The sequence below is a fragment of the Dicentrarchus labrax genome, unplaced genomic scaffold (genome assembly GCF_905237075.1).
Source record: "Dicentrarchus labrax unplaced genomic scaffold, dlabrax2021, whole genome shotgun sequence".
NCBI lineage: Eukaryota > Metazoa > Chordata > Actinopteri > Moronidae > Dicentrarchus > Dicentrarchus labrax.
In genome coordinates this window covers 1,177,057-1,204,773 of record NW_026136704.1, presented here as the reverse complement: position 1 = coordinate 1,204,773, position 27,717 = coordinate 1,177,057, and the positions used below count along the sequence as shown (strand labels likewise).

The window sequence follows — 27,717 nt, the reverse complement described above, 5'->3', positions numbered from 1 at the left end:
AATATAACATGCTCTCTCTCACACACACACACACACCAAGTTGCGCCCCCTCCCTTTACAAAGGTGGAGAAGGGAGCAGTGTGAGTGAGTGAACGTTGTAACCTTTTCTTTTTTCTTTACTCACTGTGACTTTATCATATTTTACATTTCTTTCTGTGTGTTTGAAGTTTCCTTGTTTAATGTAACAGAATAAACCTACACATCTGCAGAGCGCCACCTGTGTACCTCTCACTGTTGCTATGATACTATGGTTGACCCAGTGGTCACATTTATAACTAGTCTGGTACCTGTTACATTAAAAATAGGATTGGTCTCAAGTTTAGGTGGATGATGGTGTAACCTATTCTATTTCATCTACTACACTGTTAATGTGCAGCCTCATTAACAGTGTAGTAGATGAAATAGAATAATGTAACACAGTTTATGTGATTTGAGTTATGTCAGCACAACAGAAACATTTATTTTGTAGGGGAAAGAAACAGAAAAAGCTGTGTGTGTGTGTGTGTGTGTGTGTGTGTGTGTGTGTGTGTGTGTGTGTGTGTGTGTGGTGGGCACATGTGGAGCCTTTGCTTTATTATTTTACACTCTTACATCAGCAGGCGCCCAACCTAACTCACTCTTGCTGTTTTGTGTTAATCGGGTGGTGGTGGCCTGGGATGGTATCAAACTCCCGGCCTGAATTATTGTCCCAGTACACTCCTGCACACACTCTCTCTTTCACACACAGGGCCGGCCCACGCCTCCATGGGGCCCTCTGTTACTGCCACGTGTCTTTTTGGGAATGTGAATGTGTCCTTTATAGGCAGTGGCCCTCTTAATACCTGTTCAGTCCTTTCTGAGTCTGACAGGAAAGAGGGACACTCAGCTGGGTCAACTGGCGGAGCTGCTGATCCCTGCTCCAAACTGGACATGACCAAAGATGAAGGCCTATAGGGAAATTAAAATAATATTTTTGGACAAAATTATTCATCTCAGAAGTTTAACCCAACTGCTCAGGAGCCAATGGGAACTTGAACCCGTTCAAACTGGACAAGTGGCCAAAGGGCTCACAACCACATGAAATTAATGTCGTTAACCCGTGGACAACACGTTAACGACGTGTGAAAAATGGATGCGTTGTTAACGTGTTGTCTACGTGTTGTTAAAGGCATACTATGCAGTTCTTCGGTTTTGTCAAACAGCTCCCCCTAGAGTCGCTGCGGAGTACTTGTATTTAACGTTAACTCACCACTCACCAGAGCGTCTCTATATATGGTTTTAGTTTTTTTTTTACAAGAATGTACATTTGATAATATATGAATCATCATCACTCGCACATGGAAAAAAATTACTTACTAATTAATTACTTTTTCTTTTTTCAGTTAATTGCTCTTGGGGGCCCCCTAGTGGTCACGGCCCTACGCAGCTGCTTAGTTCGCTTATGCCTTGGGCCGGCCCTGCTCACACACACACACACACACACACACACACACACACACACACAGTGTCACGCGGTAGTGAGTCAGTGTGGGTGTGACCAGCCTCGCTTTCAGTCTCTCTCTCTCTCTTTGACACTGTGACTGCACTCAGGTAAGATCTCTTTAAATTCGCTTATTGCACCAAACTTCATTTAAAAAAGTCTCACTTTAAATCTTCCGTCCTTCCTGGCGGGAACTGCTGGGTCTTCTTACACGGTCACATGAGAGCCTGTAACGGGGTCTGCTCTCAACTCTTCGGGTCGCCTTACACAGACTTAGAGTTCAGACACGGTGCTGATTAACGTCCATTTTACTGGAGGACGAGGATCCAATAAAAACGATAGATAATCGATTCTTTCACGAGACTGAAGCCGAAATCAATCCCGGTGCCTAGCAACCGGTTCAATGTCCCAGCAGTGTGTCTGAGTGTCTGTGTGTACGGTGTTATAACGAGGTTGAGCAGTGTGACACACACTTCAGACACACACCTGTTTGTTCACAGTGACAACACTTCCGGCCGTCAGTCCATAGGTTTTCAAAATAAAAGCCACAACAACACAATTCTGCTCCAAATTCAAATAATTAACATCACAGTGACTTCAGCAGTCAGCTAGTGTTTCTGTAGTGGAGACTAAACGTTAACAATGATCCATATCAGCAGTTTGAATCCAACTAAAAGCTCCCTGCACCAAACTCCCTTTAAGAAATATCACATTTTAACAATTCCTAACGTGTTCGTAACAACACGTAACTCTAGAAACACGAGCTAAAGGCCGTCATATGTCCACAGTCTGACTGTCAATACAGGATCAATATCATCCATAAAGATACAGTGTATACTGATCAATATCATCCATAAAGATACAGTGTATTCTGATCAATATCATCTATAAAGATACAGTGTATACTGATCAATATCATCTATAAAGATACAGTGTATACTGATCAATAATCCATAAAGATACAGTGTGTACTGATCAATATCATCCATAAAGATACAGTGTATTCTGATCAATAGTCAATAAAGATACAGTGTATACTGATCAATATCATCCATAAAGATACAGTGTATACTGATCAATATCATCTATAAAGATACAGTGTATACTGATCAATATCATCCATACAGATACAGTGTATACTGATCAATATCATCCATAAAGATACAGTGTATTCTGATCAATAGTCAATAAAGATACAGTGTATACTGATCAATATCATCCATAAAGATACAGTGTATTCTGATCAATAGTCAATAAAGATACAGTGTATACTGATCAATAATCAATAAAGATACAGTGTATTCTGATCAATAATCAATAAAGATACAGTGTATACTGATCAATAATCAATAAAGATACAGTGTATTCTGATCAATAGTCAATAAAGATACAGTGTATACTGATCAATATCATCCATACAGATACAGTGTATACTGATCAATAATCAATAAAGTGGATTCTGATCAGTCTGGTTCTATGTGTTTTTCCTGCAGGAACCTTAAACCAGTTTCTGTTCTGGTTCTGGTGTAGACAACATGAAAATGCAGACCCAGAACCCAGCAGCCTCTCCGGTCCAGATCCAGAAACCTGTGATCCCGAAGGTCCGATACCACCCGAGCATCCAGACCCAGACACCTGGAGCCGGAGCACCAGCCAAAACCAGAACCAGAGTCAGAAACCGTAAGGCGGTCCAGCAGAACCAGGACACTGACAAGCCGACCCCTCACGTTAATCCAACCCCTGCTGTGAGACCAGGTCCTGCTGTGAGACCAGGTCCTGCTGTGAGACCAGATCCTGCTGTGAGACCAGGTCCTCCTGTGAGACCAGGTCCTGCTGTGAGACCAGGTCCTCCTGTGAGACCAGATCCTGCTGTGAGACCAGGTCCTGCTGTGAGACCAGATCCTGCTGTGAGACCAGGTCCTCCTGTTAGACCAGGTCCTGCTGTGAGACCAGGTCCTCCTGTGAGACCAGGTCCTGCTGTGAGACCAGATCCTGCTGTGAGACCAGGTCCTGCTGTGAGACCAGGTCCTGCTGTGAGACCAGGTCCTGATGGGGGACAGAACCAGAGAGCTACTACAGATCCACCTCAGCTCTCTGACAGACCTCCTCCCAGACCACAGCAGTTCCCTCCAGGTCTGGGACTACAGGTGGACCAGTCTGTGGTGGAGGAGGTGGAGGTTCTGACCCGTGGACAGAGTACCAATGAGGACTGGTTCACCTGGAGGAAGAACCGGATCACAGCCTCACTGGTTCACCGGATCGCTCACTGCCGCTTCGTCTACGGCAAGAACAAAACCCCGCCCACCTCCTACCTGGCTGCTGTCACGGGTAGGCCACGCCCCCAATCACCAATTATTACTGTACAAACACAACTTTATTAACACTGTACAAACACACAACTTTATTAACACTGTACAAACACACAACTTTATTAACACTATACAAACACACAACTTTATTAACACTATACAAACACACAACTTTATTAACACTGTACAAACACAACTTTATTATCACTGTACAGACACAACTTTATTAACACTGTACAAACACACAACTTTATTAACACTGTACAAACACACAACTTTATTATCACTGTACAAACACAACTTTATTAACACTGTACAAACACACAACTTTATTATCACTGTACAAACTCACAACTTTATTAACACTGTACAAACACACAACTTTATTAACACTGTACAAACACACAACTTTATTAACACTGTACAAACACACACTTTATTAACACTGTACAAACACACAACTTTATTAACACTGTACAAACACACAACTTTATTAACACTGTACAAACACACAACTTTATTAACACTGTACAAACACAACTTTATTAACACTGTACAAACACAACTTTATTAACACTGTACAAACACAACTTTATTAACACTGTACAAACACACAACTTTATTAACACTGTACAAACACACAACTTTATTAACACTGTACAAACACACAACTTTATTAACACTGTACAAACACACAACTTTATTAACACTGTACAAACACAACTTTATTAACACTGTACAGACACACAACTTTATTAACACTGTACAAACACAACTTTATTAACACTGTACAAACACACAACTTTATTAACACTGTACAAACACACAACTTTATTAACACTGTACAAACACACAACTTTATTAACACTGTACAGACACACAACTTTATTAACACTGTACAAACACAACTTTATTAACACTGTACAAACACACAACTTTATTAACACTGTACAAACACAACTTTATTAACACTGTACAAACACACAACTTTATTAACACTGTACAAACACACAACTTTATTAACACTGTACAAACACACAACTTTATTAACACTGTACAAACACACAACTTTATTAACACTGTACAAACAAACACAACTTTATTAACACTGTACAAACACACAACTTTATTATCACTGTACAAACACAACTTTATTAACACTGTACAAACACAACTTTATTAACACTGTACAAACACAACTTTATTAACACTGTACAAACACAACTTTATTAACACTGTACAAACACAACTTTATTAACACTGTACAAACACACAACTTTATTAACACTGTACAAACACACAACTTTATTAACACTGTGCAAACACACAACTTTATTAACACTGTACACACACACAACTTTATTAACACTGTACAAACACACAACTTTATTAACATTGTACAAACACACAACTTTATTAACACTGTACAAAGACACAACTTTATTAACACTGTACAAAGACACAACTTTATTAACACTGTACAAACACAACTTTATTAACACTGTACAAACACACAACTTTATTAACACTGTACAAACACACAACTTTTGCTGTACAGAAACCAAACAACTAATCGATTAATGGATAATAAAAATAAACATTGTCATTATTAGCATGCTAACATGCTAATGTTGAGCAGGTGTAATATAAACTCACTCTGAATGAGCAGGTGAGGGTCAGAGGGTCCAGACCAGAGCCATGAGCTGGGGGATTCAAATGGAGGCCGAGGTGGTCCGCAAGTATGAGGTACAGGAGACACTGAATCATAGCACTCTTTATTAACTGAGGATGATGATGGTGATGATGATGGTGATGATGTCGTCCTCCAGAGACTGAAGAGTGCTGCGCTGGGTCGGTCAGTCTCGGTTCAGGATTGCGGTCTGTTCATTGACGCTCAGCGGTCCTGGTTGGCTGCGAGTCCTGATGGCATTGTGACGGACAGCCGGACCGGCCAACGGCTGCTGTGCCTGGAGGTGAAGTGTCCCTACAAACACAGACACAGACGAGTGGAGGACGCCTGCAGGGACGACGCTGCCTTCTGTCTGGAAATACAGGGAGAGGACGGACGGCAGCCCGGAAAGGTAAACACATCACATTTCACCATCTGGAAATATCTGTCCCCCTCTTAATGTCCCATCCTGTCTTCAACATGTCCCAGATTAATATGTGCCAAAAGAAACAAAAAATTACCTCTGACCTGCATCTACAGCACTGACATCTGCCCTGTATCTATAGCACTGAGCTCTGCCCTGTATCTACAGCACTGACATCTGCCCTGTATCTATAGCACTGAGCTCTGCCCTGCATCTACAGCACTGAGCTCTGCCCTGCATCTACAGCACTGAGCTCTGCCCTGCATCTACAGCACTGAGCTCTGCCCTGTATCTACAGCACTGATCTATGCCCTGTATCTACAGCACTGACATCTGCCCTGTATCTATAGCACTGAGCTCTGCCCTGTATCTACAGCACTGATCTATGCCCTGTATCTACAGCACTGATCTATGCCCTGTATCTACTGTACCCCTCTCCTCTAAGATCCTCTCGTTGTCCTCCTGTCCTAGCCCCCGGTCTACCGTCTGAAGACGTCTCACAGTTACTTCACGCAGATCCAGTGCCAGCTGGCGGTGACGGGCCTGCAGCAGGCCGACCTCACTGTCTTTACCCTGAAGGAGACGGCCATTGTCCCTGTGACCTTTGACCCTGACCTGTGGGAGGAGACGGTGTCCAAGCTGGAGGTGTTTTACAGGGACGCTGTCCTGCCTCACCTCAGAGAGAAGACACGGCAGGACGCAGCAGCAGCCTGGACACCAGAGCCGTAGAGACACTGTGGTGACCTCTGACCTCTGAGAGAACATCCTCCAGAGCAGGTCAGATGTGCAGCATCCGTTACCATGACGATATAACCAGGTTAAAACTACAGACAACCATCTGTAGGTCTATTACTGACACGTTACAAACACAAAATGGCCGTTTAAACAGGAAGTGGACATATTTCTGCTCCCAGTGGGCCGATATAGGATTAACATATTGGACCTCAATAACCCCAAAACCTCCTATATTGTCCCAATCAGCCAATCAGCTGCTGAGATATCGTCCATATAGCTGATTATTGATGCTAATGATGCTAATTGTCCAACATATGCAGGTTAGTATCAGTCAGTGTGACAGCTGGAGACCCAGACTGAACAGTTCTAACATTTCTGGGTTCATAATGTGGAAATATTGTCTAAAAACTGACATTGTTTTTATTATATTTTTATAATTATGTAATGAATTAAACTGGAATAACTATTCAGTGGATATTAAATTGTTTTAACTGCATGTTCCGTCTTTGTGGGAGTTTTTCGTTGATCTTTTGTGACGTTGTTGACTGTTATTAACAGGATGTTATTAACAGGATGTTATTAACAGGATGTTATCAGAGTTGGGAGGGTTAAAATACTAACTACTGTTTGAACAATCCCAATATTAAGTAACTTGACTACTTTCTGTAACTTTTAGATTACCTTAACACCAAATATGCAAATGAAGACCAGAAAATAAAAGTCAATAATAGGTATTGATGATTTTATAAACAGAACAATAAAACTTCTGATTGTGAATTTTTGAATTGTAACATACAAGCAGTAATGGATTACCTTTGTTTGTACCCTGATTACCTCCCCGAGCCAGCTGTTACTGTAAGTAAACCGGGTTCTGTTACAGTCAGTAATCTGGATTCTCTCTAAAAGTGTCTTAATTATTGTTTGTTGTATTCTGAGTGGAGCTGCATATTGATGAGTTACTTTGTTCGGTGACGTCGTTTATTTTTTATATTTGTTTAAATTCTTTTTACATCCTGACAGAAATCAATAAATCAATAAATCAATAAATCAAATCCTCTGAAAAACAGAAGTAAACTGAGGTTGTTTTCCTGAACTGTGTGAATAAGACAGGAAGTAGTTGTTCAGGTACGTTTGAGGGGAGGGGCAAGGATTTCTTTGATACTTTCAAAATAAAATAAAGTCTACCCGTCTCTGACCTTTGACCTCTGAACCGCTCCCTGCTTTACTCATTCTTGTTGTTAATAAACTTTATTGATCAGGCTGCGTCTGAGTTCTCTGATCAATGTTTGTCTCCAGAGTTCAGTTTTTATTATTCAGAAAGGCTTTTGTCAGAAGATATTTAATAAACTGACTAAAACTAAACATTTCCTGTTTATTTTCAGTCAGTTTCAGTTCACTCTTAGTTTTTATTTCAGTTTTTATTGAACTTTACTAACTTAAGTTTGTTTGTACTGATGATGTATTTGTCCTCTGACTGTTTGAACCAAGAAAATAATAATTATATATATAATAAATAATATATATATATATATATATATATATTCTGAGTGTGTGCAGATGTGTGCAGTAACTCCAGTCTGACGGAACCAGTAGAACCAGTAGAACCAGTAGAAGAAGAGAAAACGACCACATGAGCTGATGGTTTTTATTTTGTCCTTTAAAACTGATAAAACTTCCGCCGGTCGACGTTACAAAACAAAATCAGGTTTAAAGTGACGAGAAACTGACGACAGACGGTTGTTTGACTTTTAAATAAACTCCAGATCTTTCGCGATGACTCCGCCTCCTCCAGAGTTCACTGTGACCTCATCAGGTGAGCGGAAACCAACCAATCAGCTCGCATCAGAACATCACCTGAAGCAGGAGGTGAGACAGTTCAGAGAAGAAAAACGTCCTCCGGTCTGCTCCGACGGCCGATTGGCTGCTGTGACAGGTGCTGTTATGGAGGGGGCGGGGCTTATATGAGTGGTGGGCGGGGTCAGTCTGCAGTGGGCAGGGCCTCACAGGTAACCCTCCTTCTTGAACTGCTCGTGAAGGATGTCTCGGTACTCATCGAAGCCGCCGTCGATGCGTGTGACTTTCCCGGCTTCACACACCCACAGCTCCTTACACACCAACCGGATCAGACGCTCGTCGTGGGACACCAGGATGACCCCGCCCTGAAACATATGACATCACACAGTGAGGAAACACACCTGAGATACACCTGAGATCTCCTGTCCACTCCCACAGAAACAGGTCCAGACACTCTTGACCTTGTTTTATCATATGGCATTGATATTGAACATTTAATAGTCTTCCCACATAATCCTTTCCTATCTGACCATTATTTAGTAACTTTTGAATTCATACTATTAGATTATAAGCCATTAGGCAAAACTTCCTACAGCAGATGTCTATCTGACAGTGCTGTAGCTAAATTTAAGGAGGAGATTCCTTCAGTGTTTAATTCAATGCCATGTCTGAATTTAACAGAGTCCTATAACAACTTTAGTCCCTCTGAAATTGATAATCTTGTCGATAGTGCTACAGGCTCACTACGATCAACATTAGACTCTATCGCTCCTATAAAAAGGAAATTATTAAAACATAGGAGACTAGCACCTTGGTATAACCACCAAACCCGCCAGTTAAAACAAATAGCTAGGAAATCTGAAAGGAAATGGCGCTCTTCCAAATTATCAGAATATCGCTCAAATTGGCAAGATGATCTTAAGATTTATAGAAAGGCCCTCCGTAATGCCAGAGGAGCCTATTACTCAGCACTAATAGAAGAAAATAAGAACAACCCTAGGTTCCTCTTCAGCACTGTAGCCAGGCTGACAGAGAGTCACAGCTCTATCGAGCCACATATCCCCATAAACTTAAGTAGCAATGACTTCATGAGCTTCTTCTATAATAAAATTATTACTATTAGAGAGAAAATTAATCACCAACTGCCATCAACAGTTATCAGTGGCTCTCCAAGTTCAGGGACTTCTGTCAATGTAAACTTAGATGTATATTTAGACTGTTTTTCTGCTATCGATCTTCATCAGTTAACTTCAATCATTTCTTCATCGAAGCCATCAACCTGTCTGTTAGACCCGATCCCAACTAGGCTGCTTAAAGAAGTTGTTCCCTTAATTGGCACTTCTTTACTGGATATGATTAATCTTTCTTTATTATCAGGATATGTACCACAGTCCTTTAAAGTAGCTGTAATTAAACCCCTTCTTAAAAAGTCTACTCTTGACCCAGGGGTTTTAGCCAACTATAGACCGATTTCTAACCTCCCGTTCCTCTCTAAGATTCTGGAGAAAGTAGTCGCCAAAGAGTTGTGTGACTTTCTACATAACAATAGTTTATTTGAGGATTTTCAGTCAGGATTTAGAGTTCATCATAGCACAGAGACAGCTCTGGTTAAAGTTAATAATGACCTTCTGACTGCTTCTGACAATGGACTTGTCTCTGTACTTGTATTATTAGATCTTAGTGCTGCATTTGACACCATTGACCATGATATTCTTTTACAGAGACTTGAGCATCAAATTGGCATTAAAGGAACTGCCCTAACCTGGTTTAAGTCATACTTATCAGATCGTACTCAGTTTGTACATGTTAACGATGAATCCTCCATAAATACTAAAGTTAGTCATGGAGTTCCACAAGGTTCTGTACTTGGACCAATACTATTTACTTTATATATGCTCCCTTTAGGCAACATTATTAGGAATCACTCCATTAACTTTCACTGTTATGCAGATGATACGCAGTTATATCTATCAATCAAACCCAATGAAATTAATCACTTATCTAAATTACAAACATGTCTTAAGGACATAAAATCCTGGATGACCTGCAATTTTCTGATGTTAAACTCAGAAAAAACCGAAATTCTTGTTCTTGGCCCCAAAAACCTTAGAGACTCATTGTCTAAAGATATAGTCACTCTAGATGGCATTAACTTGGCCTCTAGCACCACTGTCAGGAATCTTGGAGTTCTCTTTGATCAGGATTTGTCATTTAACTCCCACATAAAGCAGACCTCTAGGACTGCCTTCTTTCATTTACGTAATATTAGAAAAATTAGACACATACTATCACAGACAGATGCAGAAAAACTAATCCATGCATTTGTTACTTCAAGGCTGGATTACTGCAACTCTTTATTATCAGGTTGCCCCAATAAGTCCATTAAAACGCTCCAATTAATTCAGAACGCTGCAGCACGAGTACTGACAGGAACTAGAAAAAGAGATCACATCTCTCCTGTACTAGCTACTCTGCATTGGCTCCCTATAAAATGTAGAATTGAATTTAAAATACTCCTCCTCACCTATAAAGCTCTTCATGGTCAGGCCCCTTCATATCTTAAAGTGCTCATAGTACCCTATTACCCCACTAGAACACTACGTTCTCTGAATGCTGGGCTACTTGTGGTTCCTATAGTCTCTAAAAGTAGAACAGGAGCCAGAGCCTTCAGTTACCAAGCTCCTCTCCTGTGGAACCAGCTTCCAGTTGTGGTTCGGGAGGCAGACACCCTCACCACATTCAAGAGTAGGCTTAAGACATTCCTCTTTGATAAAGCTTATAGTTAGGGCTGGATCAGGTGAGTCCTGAACCATCCCTTAGTTATGCTGCTATAGGCCTAGACTATCGGGGGATTTCCCATGGTGCACTGAGCTACTCTCTTCCTCTCTCTTTCTGCACTCATTCATGTCCCTTTAATGCATGTTACTAACTCCACTTCTTCCCCGGAGTTCTTGTGCTTTCTCGTCTCGCAGGTTCTCATGGATCCTGGTGGAGCCTCCTGCCATGGTCCTGCTTGACTGCCATTGCCAATACTGTTGTTGCTGTGCACCTGTCTGTCTGTCTGTCGCTCTCTCTCTCTCTCTCTCTCTCTCTCTCTCTCTCTCTCTCTCTCTCCCTCACCCCAACTGGTCGAGACAGACGACCACCCACCTAGAGCCGGAGGATCTGTCCTAGGTTTCTGCCTTTTAACAGGCAGTTTTTCCTTGCCCTTGTCGCCAAGTGCTTGCTCATGGTGGTACTGTTGGGTCTCTGTAATTAATGTTAAAGAGTTCGGTCTAGACCTGCTCTATTTGAAAAGTGTCCTGAGATAACTTCTGTTATGAATTGGCGCTATACAAATAAAATTGAATTGAAAATTGAATTGAACTCATGGAGGATTTCCTTTGTGAAACATTACGTATATATTCATGCCCTGTCTGACCAATCACACACTCCCGTTCACTGATGTCACAGTGATGTCACAGTGATGTCACAGTGATGCCACACACTCACTTTGAACTTGTTGAGAGCTTTAGCCAGAGCCTCGATGGTCTCCATGTCCAGGTGATTGGTCGGCTCGTCCAGAATGTAGAAGTTCGGACTAAAGGACAGACAGACGACATCATCATCATCATCATCATCATCATCATCATCATCACCACCACCACCACCACCAGCTGAACCCTGAGCTTTCTGCTACCATGGCATGGTCATCTGTGCGAAGGCCACCCGGCTCTTCTGTCCTCCCGACAGACTGGCCACCGGCCTCGTGGAGAGCTCTCCGGTGATCCCATAGCCTCCCAGCTGATGGCGGTACTCCTCCTCCGTCCGACCTGTGACACACACACACACACACACACACACACACACACACACACACACACACACACACACACACACACACACACACACACACACACACACACACACACACACACACACACACACACACACACACACACACACACACGCCAATCAGAAACTCTCGTCAATGACTGATTAAACCGCTCTTAAACAGGCCACGCCTCCTGGAGCACGGACTGTGAAACCAATTCTACTGTTGCTAGTTCCCTTCAAAAAGCATATTAATGTTTCTCTATAAACTGTTCCCTAACTGAAAATTGAATTGAATTAAACAGGGTAAATGGTTCCCTAACAGACAGTAAAAGGTTTCCAGTATTTTGTTGTTGTTGTTGTTGTCATAGTTACCGGGGAACCTGTTGAGCAGCAGCTCCACAGAGCAGACGTTCAGGTCCAGCTGGTCCACGTGATGCTGACTGAAGTAACCGATTTTCAAACTCCTGATGAGAAATTTAATGAGAAAAGAAACTAGTTAAAAATATGGTTCCCTAATAATGGTTTAAAGGGGAACTTCGGCAGATTTTTACTCTAGTCTTGATCACTAGAGGTCCCCGAGTACTGTCGATAGGAAAAAGAACGACCAGAATTGGTTCTAGCAAACTGGAGATCCTGCAGCTAATGGCCAGAGCTCCCAGTTAGTTATAATACACTTCTTGGGGGCATTTCCTAAAGAGTGCTTTTGCTCCTCTTAACAGACACAAAATGCAATTAAAATATCTGTGCAACATGATCAGGGCCCTTACGTGACAACAACATGCCTTTTCAACTCATACGTTGTGCAGAAACCGTACAAACAGTACTGTCGCCTACCTGTTTTTCCACCGCTCGCTTCACCGAAAGCCCAGAATAATCGATCACAGAGATAATGCCTTCACAACGAAAAACAGTTTATTTCCCCCTCAAAAATGTCCATGTCATGATTGTTGATCGGAGGTGTTTACAAGTGAAGAAGCTTGGAGTAAGAATAACGTGTGTTGATCTACTGTGGAGAAGAAATGGTTCACATTTGTGCCTTTCCAAATTGTAGCAACAGAATGAGAAGGTACAAGTGCCTACACTTTCATCGTCTACCTTTCCATGACCATGAGATACTGCAGTTGTGGCGAGTTGTTCTTCAGCTGGATGTGCAAACTCCCATACAAGTACTATGAGAAAATGATCTCCGCATGAAATGATGATCTCCGGAAAAACAGGTAGGCGACAGTACTGTTTGTACGGTTTCTGCACAACGTATGAGTTGAAAGGCATGTTGTTGTCACGTAAGGGCCCTGATCATGTTGCACAGATATTTTAATTGCATTTTGTGTCTATTAAGAGGAGCAAAAGGCACTCTTTAGGATATGCCCCCAAAAAGTGTATTATAACTACCTGGGAGCTCTGGCCATTAGCTGCAGGATCTCCAGTTTGCTAGAACCAATTTTGGTCAAGACTAGGGTAAAAATCTGCCAAAGTTCCCTTTTAAGTTTTCTATAATCTAATCAGTTACCTACAATCAGTACAAAGTGGTTCCCTATAAACCAGCTCAGGTAACAGAGGCAGGTAAGTGCTCTGCTCTGATTGGTCGTTGGTCGTCTTACCTGTGAGCTTGTCTGACTCCGTTGACCGGCGTCAACTCGCCCATCAGCAGTTTGAGGATGGTCGATTTACCGGCGCCGTTTTCACCAACCTGACAGCAAACACAACACAACACGTAAACTCCAACACAGTCCAGACTGTACATTATTGATCACATATGACAGCTGTCACTGATTGGCTGATTTTATTGATCACACGTACGATGCAGATGCGAGACTCGAGGTCAGCTGACAGGTTGAGTCCGGAGAAGAGCCGTTGGTCTGGACTGTAATAAAACTCCACTTCATCTAACTGCAGGATGGGAGGAGACAACTTCTCAAAGTTATCTGGAAACCTGTGAGAGGAAAACAATCAATCAATCAATCAATCAATCAATCAATCAATCAATGCCTGAAATCATCCTTAACTGAGACCACAGAAATGTGTAAAGATATAAGGTGATATAAAGTTTATCTTCTTACTTTAAAGTGACTTCAGTTTCTTTCTCAATGGGCTTCAGTTCAGGTCTGCAGGAGAAAACAACACATTCCAGTTAGAGTCACAGTCTCAGGTAGAGATCACCTGAAACACCTGAAACACCTGAAACACCTGAAATAACACCTGTCTGATAAGGTACATATGTGTCCAGCTGGATATTACTGTGACACATCCTACTAATGAACTGGTGTGTATGAGGTGTGTGTATGAGGTGTGTGTATGAGGTGTGTATGAGGTGTGTGTATGAGGTGTGTGTATAAGGTGTGTATGAGGTGTGTATAAGGTGTGTGTATAAGGTGTGTGTATGAGGTGTGTGTATGAGGTGTGTGTATGAGGTGTGTGTATGAGGTGTGTGTATGAGGTGTGTGTATGAGGTGTGTGTATAAGGTGTGTATAAGGTGTGTGTATGAGGTGTGTGTATGAGGTGTGTGTATGAGGTGTGTGTATGAGGTGTGTATGAGGTGTGCGTTTACTCACAGTCTCTCCAACAGTTTGAGTTTGCTCTGGACCTGAGCTGCTCTGTTAGCGTTGTACCTAAATCTGTCGATAAACACCTGAAACACAAACACAGTGCATTCTGGGAATATGTATATGTTGTCTGTACTGCAATAGTACCTTAATGTTTTGTCTGTACTGCAGTCTGTACTGCAGTAGTACCTGTATATGTTGTCTGTATTGCAGTAGTACCTCTCTCTGTCTCTCTCTCTCTCTGTCTCTCTCTCTCTGTCTCCCTCCAACTGGTCGAGACAGACGACCACCCACCTAGAGCCGGAGGATCTGTCCTAGGTTTCTGCCTTTTAACAGGCAGTGTTTCCTTGCCCTTGTCTCCAAGGTCTTGCTCATGGTGGTACTGTTGGGTCTCTGTAATTAATGTTTTAAAGAGTTCGGTCTAGACCTGCTCTATTTGAAAAGTGTCCTGAGATAACTTCTGTTATGAATTGGCGCTATACAAATAAAATTGAATTGAATTGAAATTGAATATGTTGTCTGTACTGTCGTCTATACTGCAGTTGTACCTGTACTGTCATCTGTATTGCAGCAGTACCTGTATATGTTGTCTGTACTGCAGCAGTACCTGTATATGTTGTCTGTACTGCAGTAGTACCTGTATATGTTGTCTGTATTGCAGTAGTACCTGTATATGTTGTCTGTACTGCAGTAGTACCTGTATATGTTGTCTGTATTGCAGTAGTACCTGTACTGTCGTCTGTACTGCAGTAGTACCTGTATATGTTGTCTGTACTGCAGTTGTACCTGTATATGTTGTCTGTACTGTCGTCTGTACTGCAGTAGTACCTGTATATGTTGTCTGTATTGCAGTAGTACCTGTATATGTTGTCTGTACTGCAGCAGTACCTGTATATGTTGTCTGTATTGCAGTTGTACCTGTATATGTTGTCTGTACTGCAGTTGTACCTGTATATGTTGTCTGTACTGTCGTCTGTACTGCAGTAGTACCTGTATATGTTGTCTGTATTGCAGTAGTACCTGTACTGTCGTCTGTACTGCAGCAGTACCTGTATATGTTGTCTGTACTGCAGTAGTACCTGTATATGTTGTCTGTATTGCAGTAGTACCTGTATATGTTGTCTGTACTGCAGCAGTACCTGTATATGTTGTCTGTATTGCAGTTGTACCTGTATATGTTGTCTGTACTGTCGTCTGTACTGCAGTAGTACCTGTATATGTTGTCTGTATTGCAGTAGTACCTGTACTGTCGTCTGTACTGCAGCAGTACCTGTAATGTTGTCTGTACTGCAGTAGTACCTGTATATGTTGTCTGTACTGCAGTTGTACCTGTATATGTTGTCTGTACTGCAGTTGTACCTGTATATGTTGTCTGTACTGTTGTCTGTACTGCAGTAGTACCTGTATATGTTGTCTGTACTGTTGTCTGTACTGCAGTAGTACCTGTATATGTTGTCTGTACTGTCGTCTGTACTGCAGTAGTACCTGTATATGTTGTCTGTACTGTTGTCTGTACTGCAGTAGTACCTGTATATGTTGTCTGTACTGTTGTCTGTACTGCAGTAGTACCTGTATATGTTGTCTGTACTGTCGTCTGTACCGCAGTAGTACCTGTATATGTTGTCTGTACTGTCGTCTGTACCGCAGTAGTACCTGTATATGTTGTCTGTACTGTCGTCTGTACTGCAGTAGTACCTGTACTGTTGTCTGTACTGCAGTAGTACCTGTATATGTTGTCTGTACTGCAGCTGCGCCTCGTACTCTCTGTGCTGGTTCTTCAGTCTGTCTTCTTTGGTTTTAATAAAGTTTTCATAGTCGCCACGGTAACTGTCCAGCCTCTGGGAGTGCAGGTGGATGATGTCCGTTACCACGGCGTTGAGGAAGTTTCTGTCGTGGGAGACGACCAAGATGGTGGACTGCCACGTCTGTGAGAGGAGGCATTGTTTAGGACTTGTTAGCTCTTGGCTAACTGTTGTCATTGTTTTCAATGAGGAACGCTAACGTTAAAGTGAGGGACGGCTCAGACCTGCAGGTAGTTCTCCAACCACAGAATGGCTCTGACATCCAACATGTTGGTCGGCTCTGAAACACACAGGACGAATACATCAGAGTACTGAATCACTACTACTGCTGCATATGTACCACTACAGTTCCCACTCACCGTCCAGCAGCAGCAGGTCCGGCCTGGTTAAAGAAGAATACAATAAATGATGTGTTAGAGGGCTGTCAACCATTGTCAGCAGTAGTAGTTACACTCAGGTACTTGAACACATCACTGTGACTGACTGAGAGAAGAAACTGTTCAAACATAAAGAAACAAAAGGCTGAAACTCACCGAGCAAACAGAGCTCTGGCCAACGCCAACCTCATCCTCCATCCACCAGAGAACTCCCTACACACACACACACACACACACACACACACACACACACACACACACACACACACACACAGAAAAACAACACAACAGACACACACACACACACAGACACACACACACAGACACACACACACACACACACACACACACACACACACACACACACACACACAGAGACACACACAGACACAGACAGACACACACAGACACACACACAGACACAGACACACACACAGACACACACACAGACACAGACACACACAGAGACACAGACACAGAGACACAGACACACACACACAGACACAGACACACAGACACACAGACACACACACACACAGACAGACACACACAGACACACACACACACAGACACACACACAGAGACACACACACAGACACACACAGACACACACAGACACACACACAGAGACACAGACACAGACACAGACAGACACACACACAGACAGACACACACAGACACACACACACACACAGACAGACACACACACACACAGACCCACACACAGACACACACACACAGACACACACACACGTTACTATAAAGGAACATACAGAGGACATATGCTCATATACTGACACTGTGGGGACCCGACTACCTTCTGGGGACAAAATGGAGGAGAGTCCCCGCAACATAATCATTTAACTCCAGAGACTTTAAAGTAGGGTGAGTGTCCAGGTAATGAATGCAAGTCAGTGCAGACAGGACTCACTTGGTGGTCTGCTGTTGCATTCTTGGAGAGAATCCGAGACCAGCCAGGATGACGGAGGCTCTGATTGGACGAGACAGACGTCAATCAAAAACACATCACTGAGTTACATTACAGAGTGAATCAGTAGAAAGCAGCGCCCCCTGCTGGTAGCTGTACGGAGGTCAAACAGCTCCGGTTGTACTGGTGTGGCTGTTGTCAGTCAGACTGTGTGGTTGCCATAGTTACCGGGCCGGAGCTTTGTCGGCCTCGATCTCCTCCAGTTTGGCGTAGATCTCCGACAGTCGGACGCTCTCCATCCCGTCAGCGCTGACACACAAACACAGAGTTTCATTTTAGACTAAAAACGTCTGAAATTCAAATGGACTTTTGAATGAAGCGGTGACTTACGTTCCGTTGGCGATGCGAGCGTTGAGCCTCTTCTCCTCGCCCAGCAGCCCCTCCCTCAGCGTGTCGCTCTCCAGCACGCTCTGCAGCGCCCGCGTGTCGTCTCCGGCCACTTCCTGTTCCACGTGGAGGATGGAGATGTGAGCCGGGACGCGGAGGTTGCGACTGGCCAACATCTTCAACAGCGTCGTCTTCCCCAAACCGTTACGACCAATCAGACCGTACCGCCGGCCCGTCGCCAGAGATAGCTCCGCCCCCTGCAGCAAACACCTGCAGATAAACATACATTCATCAATATACCGATCAGAACCTCAAATACATTCATCAATATACCGATCAGAACCTCAAATACATTCATCAATATACCGATCAGAACCTCAAATACATTCATCAATATACCGATCAGAACCTCAAATACATTCATCAATATACCGATCAGAACCTCAAATACATTTATCAATATACCGATCAGAACCTCAGATACATTTATCTAGACACAGAGTAATGAGACACGCCCCCGCTCAGGAAATCCACTCCGCAGTTTGCAGCCAGCTAGCAAAGCCGTGATTCAGAGAGGAGGAAGCTCAACACTACGAACACAATCCAACATTTAAAAAAGCAACGCACGAAACAGCACGAGGATTATTTAACCAGGGACAGAAAGACTAAAGGAGCTGTCAGGAATCACTTCTGGAGTCATTCCAAAAACAACGTAAACTCCAGGCACTCTGTGTGTGTGTGTCTGTGTGTGTGTGTCTGTGTGTGTCTGTGTGTGTGTCTGTTTACACTTATTGCACTTTTCTTATATTTCAATTATTTGACATTTTGGGAATTTAATAAATATTGTCATGACAATCAGTTTGAAACCCTTACAGTTGCATATTTGTTTTCAGGATGGGATTTTTCCTGTTAACAGGATTTCCTGTTTTTCTGTCTTTATACTTACCTCAAGTTTCCTTTTGGGACAGACAGACAGACAGACAGACAGACAGACAGACAGACAGACAGACAGATCATACTGCCTGTTGAGAGGAGTTTATTTCAGCCTCATATAAAATCAACAATAATGATAATAATAATATTAAAGCAAACAGAGCTCTGGTATCGGAATAGTATCGGTATCGGCCGATATCCAAATTCAGGTATCGGGATCAGATCGGAAGTGAAAAAATGTGGATCGGTGCATCCCTAGGCTCATTATTAGATTATTGATTAACTCCGCCCACAGCTCACCTTTCTCCAAACGCAACATCAAAGTTCTCGATGCGGATGTCGTAGCTGCGGTTCTTCCCTGATTGGTCCACTCGGTTGTCCTTCTTATTGCTAGCCTGACTGGCCGACGCCTCCTCCAGGACTCTGTGAGACAGCAGGAGGACAGAGGACAGGTGAGGACAGGTGTGGAGAGGACAGGTGAGGAGAGGTGAGGACAGGTGAGGACAGGACAGAGAGGACAGGTGAGGAGAGGTGAGGACAGAAGAGGACAGGTGAGGACAGGTGAGGACAGGAGAGGACAGGAGAGGAGAGGTGAGGACAGAGAGGATAGGTGAGGACAGAGAGGATAGGTGAGGACAGGTGAGGACAGAGAGGATAGGTGAGGACAGAGAGGACAGGTGAGGACAGAGAGGATAGGTGAGGACAGGTGAGGACAGAGAGGATAGGTGAGGACAGGTGAGGACAGAGAGGATAGGTGAGGACAGGTGAGGACAGAGAGGATAGGTGAGGACAGAGAGGATAGGTGAGGACAGGTGAGGACAGAGAGGATAGGTGAGGACAGAGAGGACAGGTGAGGACAGAGAGGATAGGTGAGGACAGGTGAGGACAGAGAGGATAGGTGAGGACAGGTGAGGACAGAGAGGACAGGTGAGGACAGAGAGGATAGGTGAGGACAGGAGAGGACAGAGAGGATAGGTGAGGACAGGTGAGGACAGAGAGGATAGGTGAGGACAGGTGAGGACAGAGAGGACAGGTGAGGACAGAGAGGATAGGTGAGGACAGAGAGGACAGGTGAGGACAGGAGAGGATAGGTGAGGACAGGTGAGGACAGAGAGGATAGGTGAGGACAGGTGAGGACAGGAGAGGATAGGTGAGGATAGGTGAGGACAGGTGAGGACAGGTGAGGACAGAGAGGATAGGTGAGGACAGAGAGGACAGGTGAGGACAGAGAGGATAGGTGAGGACAGGTGAGGACAGAGAGGACAGGTGAGGACAGGAGAGGATAGGTGAGGACAGAGAGGATAGGTGAGGACAGGTGAGGACAGGAGAGGACAGGTGAGGATAGGTGAGGACAGGTGAGGATAGGTGAGGACAGGTGAGGACAGGTGAGTACTCACAGTGGATTGGTGGGTTTCTGAGAGTCCTTCTCGTTCCTGCGTTCATGTTTGGCTTTCAGCTTCGCCTCAGCTTTCTCCAGTTTCTTGGCGTCCACCGTCTGAGGACACAGACAGGAAGTGATGCGTTTCACATGTTAAAGTCTCCAAACAGGAAGTCTTTTATTGTGAAACTCCGCTGTTTAATCAGCAATAGAAACAAAATGGACTCACTGTGTTCTGAGCACGTTTCATCATCCAGATTCCTTGAACATCCTCTGCTCCAGTGACTGAGGAAACAGTCAGTAACAGACGGTAAACAGTCAGTTACAGACAGTAACAGACAGTAACAGTCAGTAACAGACGGAAACAGTCAGTAACAGTCAGTAAACAGTCAGTAACAGACAGTAACAGACGGTAACAGACGGTAACAGTCAGTAACAGTCAGTAACAGACGGTAACAGACGGAAACAGTCGGTAACAGACGGTAACAGACGGTAACAGTCAGTAAACAGTCAGTAACAGTCAGTAAACAGTCAGTAACAGACGGTAACAGACGGTAACAGACGGTAACAGTCAGTAACAGTCAGTAACAGACGGTAACAGACGGAAACAGTCGGTAACAGACGGTAACAGACAGTAACAGTCAGTAACAGACGGAAACAGTCAGTAACAGTCAGTAAACAGTCAGTAACAGACAGTAACAGACGGTAACAGTCAGTTACAGACAGTAACAGACAGTAACAGACGGTAACAGACGGAAACAGTCAGTAACAGTCAGTAAACAGTCAGTAACAGAAAGTAACATACGGAAACAGTCAGTAACAGTCAGTAACAGACAGTAACAGACGGTAAAAGACGGAAACAGTCGGTAACAGACGGTAACAGTCAGTAAACAGTCAGTAACAGTCAGTAACAGACAGTAACAGTCGGTAACAGACAGTAACAGTCAGTTACAGACAGTAACAGACGGTAACAGACGGAAACAGTCAGTAACAGACGGTAAACAGTCAGTTACAGACAGTAACAGTCGGTAACAGACGGAAACAGTCAGTAACAGAAGGTAACAGACAGTAACAGACGGTAACAGACGGAAACAGTCAGTTACAGACAGTAACAGACGGTAACAGACGGAAACAGTCAGTAACAGACAGTAACAGTCAGTTACAGACAGTAACAGACAGTAACAGACGGAAACAGTCAGTAACAGACGGTAACAGACGGTAACAGTCAGTTACAGACAGTAACAGACAGTAACAGACGGTAACAGACGGAAACAGTCAGTAACAGTCAGTAAACAGTCAGTAACAGACGGTAACAGACGGAAACAGTCAGTAACAGACGGTAACAGTCAGTAACAGACAGTAAACAGTCAGTTACAGTCAGTAACAGACAGTAACAGACGGAAACAGTCAGTAACAGACGCTAACAGTCAGTAACAGACAGTAAACAGTCAGTTACAGTCAGTAACAGACAGTAACAGTCGGTAACAGACAGTAACAGTCAGTTACAGACAGTAACAGTCGGTAACAGACAGTAACAGTCAGTTACAGACAGTAACTGACGGTAACAGACGGAAACAGTCAGTAACAGACGGTAACAGACGGAAACAGTCAGTAACAGGCGGAAACAGTCAGTTACAGACAGTAACAGACGGTAACAGTCGGTAACAGACAGTAACAGTCAGTTACAGTCAGTAACAGACAGTAAACAGTCGGTAACAGACAGTAACAGACGGTAACAGACAGTAAACAGTCAGTTACAGACAGTAACAGACGGAAACAGTCAGTAACAGTCAGTTACAGTCAGTAACAGTCGGTAACAGTCGGTAACAGACAGTAACAGACAGTAACAGTCAGTAACAGTCAGTAACAGTCGGAAACAGACGGAAACAGTCAGTAACAGTCAGTTATAGACAGCAAACAGTCAGTTACAGACAGTCAGTAACAGTCAGTAACAGGCAGTAACAGGCAGTAACAGTCAGTTACAGACAGCAAACAGTCAGTTACAGACAGTCAGTAACAGTCAGTTACAGACAGTCAGTAACAGTCAGTTACAGTCAGTTACAGACAGTCAGTAACAGTCAGTTACAGTCAGTTAGTCAGTAACAGACAGTAACAGACGGTAACAGTCAGTAACAGTCAGTAACAGACGGAAAGAGACAGTAACAGACAGTAACAGTCAGTAACAGACGGAAACAGTCAATAACAGACAGTAACAGTCAGTTACAGTCAGTTACAGACAGCAAACAGTCAGTAACAGTCAGTTACAGACAGTCAGTAATTACCGTTGTCTGCAGAGATCTGAGACAGTTGCACCGGGGCGTCCAACAGAACCTGCCTCTGGGAGCCATGATGGTTGTTCCTGAAACACACAGAGTCACTTTATTGTTCAAGGTTTTATATCTGACATATTAAACATTATATTATCTCTATATATATTTAAACATTAATATATCAGCTAACATTATATTCTCTATATACAGACACAAAGTCACATGGTGTCTCTCTCCCTCTGCCTGTGTTGTATCGCAGCCTCTCTGTGGTTTGTTTCCATAGCCGGTCTGCTCCGACTGAAACTGCTGTTTTTATCATCTACGTCGGTGAATTAAGGATTTATTTCCACCAAACCAGAGTTGGTGATTGTTGGAAACACTAACAGAGACGCTTTTAATCAGTTTGATTCTGTTTCTGTCCACTTTGAAGGGTTTAATGATTCTCTAGGATAAATCAGTGGTTTTATGAATGGAGTCTGGTGGGCTGCAGGGCTCAGTGTTTGGGAACCACTGACAGACAGTAGAGAAGTCAGTTATACTGCAGGACTTTTGGTTTTGATCTTTTTATATTTCTTCTACCATCAGACTCATTTATTGATCATAACCTCCTCTGATTACCACAGACTGAATGTGTCTGTCTGTTGCTGTGTCTGTGTAAAGCTTCCTTACAGTGTGAGCGTGTTGAACATCTGGAAGCAGATTTCTCTGACGTCGTCTTCGTTCTTACTGTCAGCGGACACTCCCTGCAGGACGCCTCCGATGGCGTCGTAGACCTCCTCCCCATCCTCAAAGTCCGCTCCGCCACTGGCCAAAACACCTGAAACACAAACACATTCAGGTGTTCACACACACACACACACATTCAGGTGTTCACACACACACACACACATTCAGGTGTTCACACACACACACACACATTCAGGTGTTCACACACACACACACACACACACACATTCAGGTGTTCAAACACACACATTCAGGTGTTCACACACACACATTCAGGTGTTCACACACACACACATTCAGGTGTTCACACACACACACACATTCAGGTGTTCACACACACACACATTCAGGTGTTCACACACACACACACATTCAGGTGTTCACACACACACACACATTCAGGTGTTCACACACACACACATTCAGGTGTTCACACACACACACACACACACATTCAGGTGTTCACACACACACATTCAGGTGTACACATACACACACATTCAGGTGTTCACATACACACACATTCAGGTGTTCACACACACACATTCAGGTGTTCACACACAGCTGCTGTCACTCTACACCAAACTTCTGTTTCTATTCCGACGTTTTAACGATTGCTTTGCTGTTAAACTCACAGACGCCAGCCAATGAGAGCAGTGTCTCGCCAGCACCAGACAGGAAGCAGAGAACCAGGTAGTTACTATGGTAACGCCCAAATATATTGATCCTGTATTGACAGTCAGACTGTGGACATATGACGGCCTTTAGCTCGTGTTTCTAGAGTTACGTGTTGTTACGAACACGTTAGGAATTGTTAAAATGTGATATTTCTTAAAGGGAGTTTGGTGCAGGGAGCTTTTAGTTGGATTCAAACTGCTGATATGGATCATTGTTAACGTTTAGTCTCCACTACAGAAACACTAGCTAACTGCTGAAGTAACGCTCTAATAATCTGTGTATTGATTACTGATCACCGTTATTAATAACTCCTGATATAACCCAGTTGGTAGATGGTGATGTCATCTTCTTAATTAATTTATGAATAATAACTTTCAGACTTTATCTGTTTCCTCACAGTCACAGTAAATACTTCCTGTGATACTCCTGTACTGTTTCCTGTCATACTACTATAAAACTATTATAAAACTATTATAATATAACTATAAAACTATTATAATAGAACTATAACACTATTATAATATAACTATAACACTATTATAATATTACTATAACACTATTATAATATTACTATAACACTATTATAATAGAACTATAACACTATTATAAAACTATTATAATATAACTATAAAACTATTATAATAGAACTATAACACTATTATAATATTACTATAACACTATTATAATATTACTATAACACTATTATAATAGAACTATAACACTATTATAATATTACTATAACACTATTATAATAGAACTATAACACTATTATAATATAACTATAACTATAAATCATAACACTATTATAATAGAACTATAATTTTTAATAAAAAAATAAAAAATTATTAAAAAAAAATTAAAAAACTATTATAATAGAACTATAAAACTATTATAATATTACTATAACACTATTATAATATTACTATAACACTATTATAATATAACTATAACACTATTATAATATAACTATAACACTATTATAATAGAACTATAACACTATTATAATATTACTATAACACTATTATAATATAACTATAACACTATTATAATATTACTATAACACTATTATAATAGAACTATTAAACTACCTGGAACCCCTCTGCGGTCTGTGTGTCTCAGTTTCGGGGTTTGGTCTCGTCAAACCGGATTTAAATCCTTAAACTGACTAATCATGTTTTAGGTCTAGCTAACGAGCCATGCTGAGCCGAGCCATGCTGAGCCATGCCGAGCCATGCCGAGCCATGCCGAGCCGAGCCATGCTGAGCCATGCCGAGCCGTGCTAACCGGTGTCCCTGCCCAGCAGCTACAGTCAGCCCGGTTAGCTCGTTAGCTCTGTAGCTACAGCGGCTACCAGGCGGAGCAGAGAGCGGTCCGTGCCGCTCCACCGGGCCGACACACAGCGGCTCCGTCCCCGGCACACAGCGGCTCCGTCCCCGGCACACAGCGGCTCCGGGCCCGGCCTCTCACCTGTGATGTAGTCGAAGACCTCCGAGTCGATCTCCGGGAACTCGCTCTTCAGGATGTCCACGTACGTCGCCATGATACCCGGCCCTGGACTCCGCCGCGACGCGCATGCGCCAATATGCGACAGCGCCGTGCATTCTGGGAGATGACGTATTTGTGTCGATCGGGTTGACGTCAGACGATAAAAACGAACTACAAATGATCCGGAGAGTTATTATAACGATTATGTGTGATTATTGATCTGAATTTTATGGTTTTTAATATTTGTTTTTATTTCTGGAACATTTGATCATTTTATTAAACTGACTTTAAAAGATGACTTTATATATTTATATCATCTTTTTATTAAATGATTAATTCATAAAGCAACTGTACTGGACTTATTCATTTAGTACTCACTTTAATACAATTATATCTAGAATGTTAGCGCTGCATGAGTGGCAGCTACTCACAATCTTTTTAGAGTTTTTTTAATAGTGTTTAGTGTTTTAGTGTACTTTTTTAATATATAGTGTTTTAGTGTACTTTTTTAATATATAGTGCTTTAGTGTACTCTTTAATATAAGTGCTTTAGTGTACTTTTTAATATATAGTGCTTTAGTGTACTTTTTTTAATATATAGTGCTTTAGTGTACTCTTTTTAATATATAGTGTTTTAGTGTACTCTTTTTAATATATAGTGCTTTAGTGTACTCTTTTAATATATAGTGCTTTAGTGTACTTTTTTAATATATAGTGCTTTAGTGTACTCTTTTAATATATAGTGCTTTAGTGTACTCTTTTAATATATAGTGCTTTAGTGTACTTTTTTAATATATAGTGTTTTAGTGTACTCTTTTTAATATATAGTGCTTTAGTGTACTTTTTTAATATATAGTGCTTTAGTGTACTTTTTTAATATATAGTGCTTTAGTGTACTTTTTTTAATATATAGTGCTTTAGTGTACTTTTTTTAATATATAGTGCTTTAGTGTACTTTTTTTAATATATAGTGTTTTAGTGTACTTTTTTAATATATAGTGTTTTAGTGTACTTTTTTAATATATAGTGCTTTAGTGTACTTTTTTAAATATATAGTGCTTTAGTGTACTTTTTTAATATATAGTGCTTTAGTGTACTTTTTTTAATATATAGTGTTTTAGTGTACTCTTTTTAATATATAGTGTTTTAGTGTACTTTTTTAATATATAGTGTTTTAGTGTACTTTTTTAATATATAGTGCTTTAGTGTACTTTTTTTAATATATAGTGCTTTAGTGTACTTTTTTAATATATAGTGCTTTAGTGTACTTTTTTTAATATATAGTGTTTTAGTGTACTTTTTTTAATATATAGTGCTTTAGTGTACTTTTTTTAATATATAGTGTTTTAGTGTACTTTTTTAATATATAGTTTTAGTGTACTTTTTTAATATATAGTGCTTTAGTGTACTTTTTTTTAATATATAGTGCTTTAGTGTACTCTTTTTAATATATAGTGTTTTAGTGTTTTAATATTTTTAGTGTACTTTTTTAATATATAGTGCTTAGTGTACTTTTTTAATATATAGTGCTTTAGTGTACTTTTTTAATATATAGTGTTTTAGTGTACTTTTTTAATATATAGTGCTTTACTTTTTTTTAATATATAGTGCTTTAGTGTACTTTTTTTAATATATAGTGCTTTAGTGTACTTTTTTAATATATAGTGTTTTAGTGTACTCTTTTAATATATAGTGCTTTAGTGTACTTTTTTTAATATATAGTGCTTTAGTGTACTCTTTTTAATATATAGTGTTTTAGTGTACTCTTTTTTAATATATAGTGCTTTAGTGTACTTTTTTAATATATAGTGTTTTAGTACTTTTTTAATATATAGTGTTACTCTTTTTAATATATAGTGCTTTAGTGTACTTTTTTAATATATAGTGTTTTAGTGTACTTTTTTTAATATATAGTGTTTTAGTGTACTCTTTTTAATATATAGTGTTTTAGTGTACTTTTTTAATATATAGTGTTTTAGTGTACTCTTTTTAATATATAGTGC

At 41.5% G+C, this 27,717-nt stretch overlaps 3 protein-coding genes and 4 long non-coding RNA genes across 67 annotated transcripts in view; 3 read left to right on the top strand and 4 right to left on the bottom strand.

Moving 5' to 3' along the window:
* LOC127362801 (dual specificity protein phosphatase 14-like) overlaps nucleotides 1–1,971 on the bottom strand; it is a 5,996-nt gene extending 4,025 nt beyond the window's left edge. The window contains exons 1-2 of one of the 3 annotated variants that reach the window (XM_051399040.1): nucleotides 1,625–1,971; nucleotides 1–927 (exon numbers count right to left, since the gene is read on the bottom strand). The exon at nucleotides 1–927 is cut by the window's left edge and continues 3,286 nt beyond it. The gene's annotated coding sequence lies outside the window, so the exon portion shown is untranslated. The remainder of the gene's footprint in view (nucleotides 928–1,624) is intronic. The other 2 variants (XM_051399043.1, XM_051399042.1) reach the window with 2 other exon arrangements.
* LOC127362795 (inverted formin-2) lies at nucleotides 1,474–7,856 on the top strand. Of its 50 annotated transcripts, XM_051399027.1 has the most exons (8): nucleotides 1,474–1,569; nucleotides 2,953–3,268; nucleotides 3,323–3,340; nucleotides 3,395–3,430; nucleotides 3,503–3,787; nucleotides 5,438–5,514; nucleotides 5,598–5,849; nucleotides 6,333–7,856. In XM_051399027.1, exons 2-8 carry the CDS (start codon nucleotides 2,995–2,997, stop codon nucleotides 6,588–6,590), a joined length of 1,200 nt encoding a protein of 399 aa, XP_051254987.1. In that variant the 5' UTR covers nucleotides 1,474–1,569; nucleotides 2,953–2,994; the 3' UTR covers nucleotides 6,591–7,856. The 50 variants fall into 50 exon arrangements, with proteins under 50 accessions (XP_051254987.1, XP_051254980.1, XP_051254973.1 ...); XM_051399020.1 differs by lacking the exon at nucleotides 3,323–3,340 and having other exon boundaries at nucleotides 2,953–3,232; nucleotides 3,359–3,430; nucleotides 3,467–3,787; XM_051399013.1 differs by having other exon boundaries at nucleotides 2,953–3,232; nucleotides 3,395–3,787.
* Nucleotides 3,834–5,090, bottom strand: LOC127362844 (uncharacterized). 4 transcript variants are annotated; one of them, XR_007884576.1, is made up of 4 exons: nucleotides 4,891–5,090; nucleotides 4,596–4,728; nucleotides 4,228–4,543; nucleotides 3,834–3,989 (listed from the first exon to the last, which is right to left on the bottom strand). It is a non-coding gene; the product is annotated as an uncharacterized LOC127362844 (long non-coding RNA). The 4 variants fall into 4 exon arrangements; XR_007884574.1 differs by having other exon boundaries at nucleotides 4,228–4,728; XR_007884575.1 differs by having other exon boundaries at nucleotides 3,834–3,964; nucleotides 4,255–4,728.
* Nucleotides 7,857–8,227: 371 nt separating the features above from the next.
* abcf3 (ATP-binding cassette, sub-family F (GCN20), member 3) lies at nucleotides 8,228–25,794 on the bottom strand. 2 transcript variants are annotated; one of them, XM_051398928.1, is made up of 25 exons: nucleotides 25,697–25,794; nucleotides 23,495–23,642; nucleotides 22,838–22,914; nucleotides 20,785–20,840; nucleotides 20,575–20,672; nucleotides 19,478–19,600; nucleotides 18,248–18,514; nucleotides 18,086–18,166; nucleotides 17,861–17,920; nucleotides 17,086–17,142; nucleotides 16,912–16,934; nucleotides 16,777–16,832; nucleotides 16,475–16,675; nucleotides 15,992–16,020; nucleotides 15,699–15,753; nucleotides 15,537–15,578; nucleotides 15,358–15,387; nucleotides 14,760–14,836; nucleotides 14,267–14,311; nucleotides 14,007–14,139; nucleotides 13,808–13,896; nucleotides 12,579–12,670; nucleotides 12,070–12,202; nucleotides 11,883–11,970; nucleotides 8,228–8,755 (listed from the first exon to the last, which is right to left on the bottom strand). In XM_051398928.1, the coding sequence occupies exons 1-25, from the start codon at nucleotides 25,767–25,769 to the stop codon at nucleotides 8,597–8,599; spliced, it is 2,292 nt and encodes a 763-aa protein (XP_051254888.1). In that variant the 5' UTR covers nucleotides 25,770–25,794; the 3' UTR covers nucleotides 8,228–8,596. The 2 variants fall into 2 exon arrangements, with proteins under 2 accessions (XP_051254888.1, XP_051254889.1); XM_051398929.1 differs by lacking the exons at nucleotides 15,358–15,387; nucleotides 15,537–15,578; nucleotides 15,992–16,020 and having other exon boundaries at nucleotides 15,741–15,753; nucleotides 16,446–16,675.
* Nucleotides 16,066–16,450, bottom strand: LOC127362855 (uncharacterized). The gene is made up of 3 exons (XR_007884595.1): nucleotides 16,404–16,450; nucleotides 16,194–16,235; nucleotides 16,066–16,109 (listed from the first exon to the last, which is right to left on the bottom strand). It is a non-coding gene; the product is annotated as an uncharacterized LOC127362855 (long non-coding RNA).
* LOC127362848 (uncharacterized) lies at nucleotides 19,594–20,378 on the top strand. 6 transcript variants are annotated; one of them, XR_007884586.1, is made up of 4 exons: nucleotides 19,594–19,816; nucleotides 19,865–19,941; nucleotides 20,038–20,085; nucleotides 20,144–20,378. It is a non-coding gene; the product is annotated as an uncharacterized LOC127362848 (long non-coding RNA). The 6 variants fall into 6 exon arrangements; XR_007884588.1 differs by having other exon boundaries at nucleotides 19,594–19,835; nucleotides 19,884–20,008; nucleotides 20,047–20,085; XR_007884585.1 differs by having other exon boundaries at nucleotides 19,865–20,085.
* On the top strand, nucleotides 23,639–26,067 carry LOC127362847 (uncharacterized). Its single transcript, XR_007884582.1, has 3 exons — nucleotides 23,639–23,977; nucleotides 24,056–24,244; nucleotides 25,410–26,067. It is a non-coding gene; the product is annotated as an uncharacterized LOC127362847 (long non-coding RNA).
* Nucleotides 26,068–27,717: the final 1,650 nt, after the last annotated feature.

What these genes read in the sequence shown, in the direction of transcription:
- LOC127362795 (XM_051398982.1), top strand. Translation starts at nt 2,995, where the DNA reads ATGAAAATGCAGACCCAGAACCCAGCAGCCTCTCCGGTCCAGATCCAG. An exon ending in AGGTGGTCCGCAAGTATGAG is followed by an intron (nt 5,515 to 5,597) that starts GTACAGGAGACA and finishes GTCGTCCTCCAG; the next exon opens with AGACTGAAGAGTGCTGCGCT. An exon ending in ACGGACGGCAGCCCGGAAAG is followed by an intron (nt 5,850 to 6,332) that starts GTAAACACATCA and finishes CTCCTGTCCTAG; the next exon opens with CCCCCGGTCTACCGTCTGAA.
- abcf3 (XM_051398928.1), bottom strand. Translation starts at nt 25,769, where the DNA reads ATGGCGACGTACGTGGACATCCTGAAGAGCGAGTTCCCGGAGATCGAC. An exon ending in GGTCTTCGACTACATCACAG is followed by an intron (nt 23,643 to 25,696) that starts GTGAGAGGCCGG and finishes TTTGTGTTTCAG; the next exon opens with GTGTTTTGGCCAGTGGCGGA. An exon ending in ATGCAACAGCAGACCACCAA is followed by an intron (nt 17,143 to 17,860) that starts GTGAGTCCTGTC and finishes GTGTGTGTGTAG; the next exon opens with GGAGTTCTCTGGTGGATGGA.